At 39.1% G+C, this 7321-nt stretch overlaps 1 protein-coding gene across 3 annotated transcripts in view; it reads left to right on the top strand.

Annotated features, from left to right (window-relative positions):
• The window catches only part of cadpsa (Ca2+-dependent activator protein for secretion a), a 498775-nt gene that overhangs the window by 74819 nt on the left and 416635 nt on the right, over positions 1-7321 (top strand). For all 3 annotated transcript variants that reach the window (XM_048606574.1, XM_048606576.1, XM_048606575.1), the window contains exon 2: positions 2665-2778. In XM_048606574.1, the coding sequence (XP_048462531.1) occupies positions 2665-2778 (114 nt within the window). The remainder of the gene's footprint in view (positions 1-2664; positions 2779-7321) is intronic.

The raw sequence follows: 7321 nt of genomic DNA, 5'->3' as shown, positions 1-7321 counted from the left end.
TCTCTCTCTCTCTCTCTCTCTCTCTCTCTCTCTCTCTCTGGGAATGGGGACTTGGTGGCTGCGGTGGTGATGGTTCCCAGAGTGAGGACGCTTGGCTGCGGTAGGCCGGGAGTGGGGACTCGGGAACTCAGCGGGTCATCTGCGGTGGTGACAGTGCCAGAAGTGTGGACTGTTGGCAAGGTGGTCATTGCTGTACCCACAGTCGTGACTCCTTGAGGCCCAGAACACCTTGCAAAAGCCCTGGAGCTGTATTTGAAGACCCCTTGAACAGAAGTTGAACTATTTCTGTAATTTCTTTTTATTCTTTTTGTAATTCAAAATTGCACTGTATTGTGGCAACAAAGCACTTTTCACTGTATCTTTCCATATATTTGTGATAATTAATAACTCACTCAATAACTCACTCGTCATCTAACTGGAGGCTCTTGTCTTAAATAAGATATAGTTAATGCAAGATAGCAATTATATACAAGTTATTTTAGCACATAGCACACAGAGTACATAGAGTCCCTACAGTGTGGAAACAGGCCATTCGGCACAACAAGTCCACACCGCCCCTCCAAAGAGCATCCCACCCAGACCCATTCCCCTGCCCCTGCATTTTCCATGTCTAACCCACTTATAATCTTAACATCCCTAGACACTATGGGGCAATTTAGCATGGTCAGTCCACCTGACCTGCACGTCTTTAGAACGTGGGAGGAAACTGGAGCACCTGGAGGAATCCCACACAGACACGGGGAGAATGTACAAACTCCATACAGACAGTCACCCGAGGGTGGAATTGAATCCAGCTCCCCAGCGCTGTGAGGCAGCAGTGCTAACCTCTGAGCCACTACGTTTTAAGATGACGTTGTCACAGAGACCTTGAGGGAGGCCTGGAAGTTAAGTCACACTCCTCTGAAATCTTAGGTTGTTCTGCACCAAGTCTATATAATGTCATCATAGTGGATGTTGCTTAAGACATTCCTCAGTATTAACACTTTCAGATCCTCCAGTAGCTTATTTATCTGCTATGGCCTCAATAAGAAAATGCTGCAGTCTGGAGGTATTATAGCTAACTGAATACTGCAGATATCTGAAGTGTGGTACTGGCAAGACACCGAGTGCAAGTTAAATGCTTACTGCAGAAAGCAAGAGAGACAGCCGTTTTTTGAGCTCAGTTTAATGGGGTTAGCAGCATCAAGTTTATAACCAGTTTTCTATAGTACAAAGGTGCATTGCTTGAGGTAGTTTGGATAGGGAAAAATAGGGTTCCGAGCTATGATATCACTGTTGACATATCTCCATTGCTATGGGAATGATTGTTTTTGCTGTACTGTGTTACTCAAGCATGAAAACATTGCTCTATATTTACCATGATAAAGTTCATGGGGATATTAACATTCCAGTTTTAAAAAAACAAAGTGTTTAGTTCCAATTATTTAGCTGAGAGTAACAAGCACCCTACCTTGGGGAAACAGTGACTGAAAACACTGGGAAAGTCTGGGATTTGAGCTGTGATTTAATGCTTTAGGCAGGAATGATGTCAGAAATAACAAGAATTTGCACTTGTATTTCATATTTGGTTTTAATGTCACACATGATTTTGATTCCGTAGTTATAGATAAAGAACCACCCACTGATTCCACTGGAAAGAAGTCTGGTATGCTCTGATGAGAAGTTTTCTTCATTAACTGATGATCAGTTAGGGCTCACTTTTCACATGCAGTTTCATTCCATGTACAGTCTTAAATTTAAAAAAAAAACAGAAGAATAAGTATGCTTCAGAGATAGCAGGAACTGCAGATGCTGGAGAATCTGAGATAACAAAGTGTACAGCTGGATGAACACAGCAGGCCAAGCAGCATCAAAGGATCAGAAAATCTGAAGAAGGGTCTAGGCCCGAAACGTCAGCTTTCCTGCTCTTCTGATGCTGCTTGGCCTGCTGTGTTCATCCAGCTCTACACCTTGTTATCTCAGAATAAGTATGTTGTTGAGATTGCAGTTTTTGACACAGGGATTTCTTTCATTTAACCACTCCTTTATAACAGATTGGGGGTGAGAGGCCAGTTATACCACTTTTCACACTTCATTTAACAGATTACGAGGTGAGGCGAGCTTCTCGGTTTTAATTTTGGTTTTAATTATCATAGTGGTGTCGACCAGCCCTCTGTTACAGATGTTTAGGAAGTCTTTAAATACTGTTTAAACACTGGGATAACGTGTGGAGAACCAAGGCAAACCTTATAATTGATTCAACTCTGCATCCACATTTCTCCTGCATTCCGGCATGGATTTGTATATTGTTCTGCGCGCAGGGTGAAATGACAAAAATGGCATGTGATGTAACAAGTGGGTAGGGTGTGAGCTGTGAAAGTATGCAGATCAGGTTTTCCTGAGCCCTGAAGAAAACTGATGTGGGGAGAAAGAATAATTACACGAGTATCATCTTGGAGCCCTTGAAGAAAATCTAACAGTGATTCATGAGATCTGAGACATTGAAGGTTTGAACGAAAAGGCCCAGTGGACTAGTAACACGATTTGCTTTGAGAAGATGTCCCTGAACGTGGATTTGAAACTACACTTTTTATATAGTAGTCTTGAAGATACCTCAAACTGAATAGCTTTTGAAGGTTTCATTGTTTATGTGGGTTTATTTATTGTTGTCTTTGTCTTTTCTAGATAAATAAGCAGCAACTGCAGACAGTAAAAGACCGCTTTCAGGCTTTCCTGAATGGAGAAACACAGATTGTGGCAGATGAGGCCTTTATCAATGCTGTGCAAAGTTATTTTGAGGTAAGATCATTTTGCATGTAATATTTTACTTCTTTCAGTTCAGGTTTTATTCACTTATTTTAGAAAACAGTAAATTTATATTGCAGAATGCTGTGATTGGACATTTTTTTTTCCTGCAAATATAACTTTCCTCCCCCAGGTTTGAGTACGGTGGACAGGATTGCTCATTTATTGGTGTTGTCCTTTTGTCATTGCAATGTTTAGTATTGTGTTGTTTGCTGACAGGCTACCTAGAGGAGAATTTATATGTATTGATGGAATCGGCCTCAATCTTTTTTGAATTCAGAAGGGACAAAGATTTTAAACACAATATTTAAATAATTAATTACCGTGTGCGAATAAGTGCTTTCATTATGTATTTTTGGTTCAGCTAAGGAAAAGGATTTTTTTTTCCAAAATAGACTGAGCGTCTAACAGGGATAAATGCACAGCCAGTGAACCCCAAGGAAAAACTCATCCAAGTTCTCAACAATCCCAAATAACAACTTTTCCTCGGCTTCGCTCACTCATTATTCTAAACACTTCAATTCACAAGAATAAACTGAACGGAGAAGTGTGGATGCTGGAGATCAGAAACAAACATGAACAGGAAGTGGTGGAGAAATTCAGCAAGTCTGACAATGTCTGTAGAGGAGATAACACAGTTAATGTTTCAAATCCAGTGACCCTTCATCAGAACTGAAAGCAGCTGGGAAAGGGTGATATTTATGCAGAAGATGGGGTGGAAGGAATGGGGAATGAGACAGATAGATGGAGACAGTGCCCAGAGAGAGAGAAAAGGGAAGTAGACAAAGGGATTAACATTTCGGGTCCGGTGACCCTTCCTCAGAAGGGTCTTCGTTAATTTTGCTGGCGATGATCAATTAGGGCTCCCTTTACTTTTCATATGTCGTTTTGTTCCATATACAGTCTTCACAGATGTTGCCAGACCTGCTGAGCTTTACCAGCAACTTCCTAATTTACAGCATCTGTAGTTCTTTTAGTTTTTATCGAGACAAAGGGATTGTTGATTAGTAATCCAGGGAAGAAGAGATGATAATGGGGACTATGAACACTTGAAAATGAGTTGGCTGTGCTAGAGCAGCCTATGCGGGACATGACCTGGGGGCGGATAACAGAGGTGAATGGGAGGTGTTCATGCTCTGAGATTATTAAATTTAGTGTTGTCAGTGTAGAAGGCTGTAAGGTGCCTAGGTGGAAGATGAGGTGCAATTCCTTTAGTTTACATTGAGCTTTGCTGAAGCATTGCAGCAAATGTATCCTCATGAGTTGTTTGGCTCGTTGCTTTGATCTATCTCTCTGCTCTCAATGTTCCTTCCATCTCTTTCTCAGTCTCTTTCTCTCTCTTTCTACAATACTCAATTCCTGTAGTCTCTTTCTCAAGGATTCTTTCCCATCCAATGTATCATAACATTCTGGATCTGCATACTGTTTACCAGCCCCATGTTTAATGATTTTAATCTCTCTACCAATTTGTTCAACTTCTGTGAAGAGTTTACTTTCTTTGACATTTAGAAGTTAATTTTAGTTTAAAAGTTATTTCTTTTGAGAATATAATGTATTTTTTTTCTAACAAGAAATCTCCACAAGTACCCAACTCCAGAATATACATTAGTTTTTATAGAAAAATCAAATTTACTCGACTTTGCACTTTCTAGGGCCACTACTGTGACATAATGTGAGGAACAACTGGGTAATGTGGCATTAACAAGTCTGTGACATTACATTTACTGAATTCTGATTACCCATCTGCTTAAAATGTGCAGTTTTAAGGTACATACCTACATTGGCATTTTTATTGTCAGGAATTTCTCATTTAACCCTTGCTGTCAGTCTCTATTTTTTGTTCTCTCTGTTACATAATTCCTTTCACTGACATTTCTACAAGTCTGCTTGGTGCTTGGTAACAGAGAACATCATGAATAGAGAGACATGTTGCTGACACTTTTTCATCGCCCACTCTTCAGTACAAACATAACAATGCCAAATTTCAAACAAGCACAACGTGCACACTACAGGACAAAAGGATGCTGATTAGTCAAGGTGAGTTGATTTTGATTGGCTGATGTGTTGCCCTGGGGAAAGAAATGGGGGACTATAGGCTGTCCAAATTCCTAAGTAATTCAAAGAAAGTGCAAACCTTGAACATATTCCCTTTGTTTCCAGAGAACAGGTTCCTGTAAATGTAAGTATGTCACTTATCATGTGGCTCATTTACACTTGTTATGAGCGCAACTGATTAAGTTAAATTGGTTGTTCGTGTAGCTATTAGAACACTGAAGGATTGTTCAGCAGATGCTGCCCAATCGTGGAACACATACAATGGTATCTGTTTTGTTTTTGGTTTGGCTTCGTGGGTTGGCTGTACACACTACTTCGTATTCTGCTAATGATATCCAAAAGAACATTTTCTTTGCAATGAACCAATCACTAGGACTACGTACCCAACAGCACATTGGCACTGAAATATACAGGCAAAGTCTCTCAAAAAATGGAACTATAGATTAAGCCTGTTATATGCCATTACTGTGCAGTAGCTATGCAAGTGGGTATTGTAAATGGGTATTTCCCATTAACAGAATGCTACAATCAGTTCAAAAGTACAAGCTGCATGTCACATAATTGAACAGCAATGTTTATGAATTTCTGCAAGTTTAATTTTTACATGCTGGAAGCAATATTCAATCATACACAAGCAGCTACTGTATGCCAAACAGAAGGGATATATAAAAGCCTGGCACATTTTTGAATTACACAGAAACTTGCGAAGCCTATAGTTCCTTGTGACATTTTCCATGGCGACACATAGTACCATCAAAGTCAACTTGCCAACTAGTCAGTGCTCTTTTCTCGCATGTGTAAGTAGTTGTGATTTAAAATTTTATCATTCTTGCGATAGCCATGATAAGTGTAAGATAAGAAGTTTTGAAAACTTATTTCTTTTTGGAAAACTGGTTATCTCTTCTTTCTGAGTCTTTGCAAAATTACCTTTTATGCTTTATTGCACAAACTGTGTTTACTTACTTGTTACCCACTTCCACTCTATATGCTTCTTTATTTTTTTTTCTCATCCAATTCTCCCTTGCAGAGCTCTGGAATCTAAAGATTCAATCCAATGATAGTTGTAGAAATTACTTTTTTCTGATACTACGGACTAGTCATGGTTGTTTTGTTGAGCTTGCTTATATGCTTCTGCCTCAGGCCTCACATCTGTAATTCCACCGTCCAGAATTCTGAGTTTAAACCATTCTTTCTTCCAGTTAGGAGGGAATGAAAAGTAAGAACAGCACTAGGATTAGCAATTGAGGAGGCTGTGCTTACTTTTGTGGGGCAATGAAGGTGTAAAAGAGGTCAGCTTGGGTCTAAGATAGAAAAAAGCAAGAAGAGATGCTCTTTCATCTGACCGATTCCTTAGAGCACTGGTATGTTATAAGCTAGGTCTCATTATAATAGTTTTCTTTTGATATTTGTAATGGCTCTCAATCTATATTCATGGTAAAGACCTCACTTTACCTCCATTTCTGAGCCCTTTGGTTGCAAGGAAATGCAGCATTTGGATTTGGCTGTGATGAAATGTCATGCTAGAAATTGGTGACAGTGAAGTCCAGAGTTAATTCAAGACTGGGAATATGTTTCCTACATCACAACAATGACTGCACTGCATAGTATTTAATTGTATCTCAAGCAAACATACATCCATAACTAAAAGAAAACAGCATTGCATAAAGATGGGTGTTTTTGACCATGTAGCTTAAAACAGCAGATTTACCATCAAGGGGAATGTATACAGATTTGCCTGGTGTACACGCTTGACCATGGTCCTGAGGGAGAGGAGAGAATGTTCTGGGGAGACACTGCTGGTGCAGTTGCAAGAAATAGAAATTGATGTTTGGTCTGAGAAAGACAACACAAATGAATGATGCAATAAATAATAGGTCACAATGTCACTGCAGGGTTTGTTTCTAAATATTACAGTGTAATCACTCAAAATTTCTCGTAATTTCTATTGATAACTATAGATAATAATCAGAGATAATTTAGTTGCATTTAATCTTTGTTCATCAATGTTATGCCTTTTTCATGTGTTATGTTTGAATAATAGATTAGTTTTGCACAGAGAGAGAGAACATTCGGCCTGTTAATCACACTGCCATGCTCTTTCCCTATATGCCTGCATTTCGTGTCCATCAAATATTTATCCTATTAATTTTTGAAGGTTACTGTTGATCTGTATCAACACCCTATCAGACAGAACACTTCAAACTCTAGCCAGTCATTGTATATGGATTATTTCTTATGCTATGTCTGGTTCTTTTGCCAGCTATTTTATATCTGTGTCTTCTGGATAGGTGTTATGTGAGAAAATTTAACTTTCTGTTTACTTTACCTAAACCCTCAGTTTTTAAAGCCCTCTATTAAATCTCCTTCTAGTCCTCTCTGTTCATAGGAGAACAATCCCAACTTTTCCAGGTCATCCATGTAATTATAATGTCTCCTTTTTTGAACAATTTCAGTAATCTCTTCTATATCCTCTCCAGAGTCT

The sequence above is a fragment of the Rhincodon typus genome, chromosome 16 (assembly GCF_021869965.1).
Source record: "Rhincodon typus isolate 14 chromosome 16, sRhiTyp1.1, whole genome shotgun sequence".
NCBI classification, from domain to species: domain Eukaryota; kingdom Metazoa; phylum Chordata; class Chondrichthyes; order Orectolobiformes; family Rhincodontidae; genus Rhincodon; species Rhincodon typus.
Note: the sequence above shows the minus strand (reverse complement) of the source record. Positions and strands in the feature narration are given on the sequence as shown.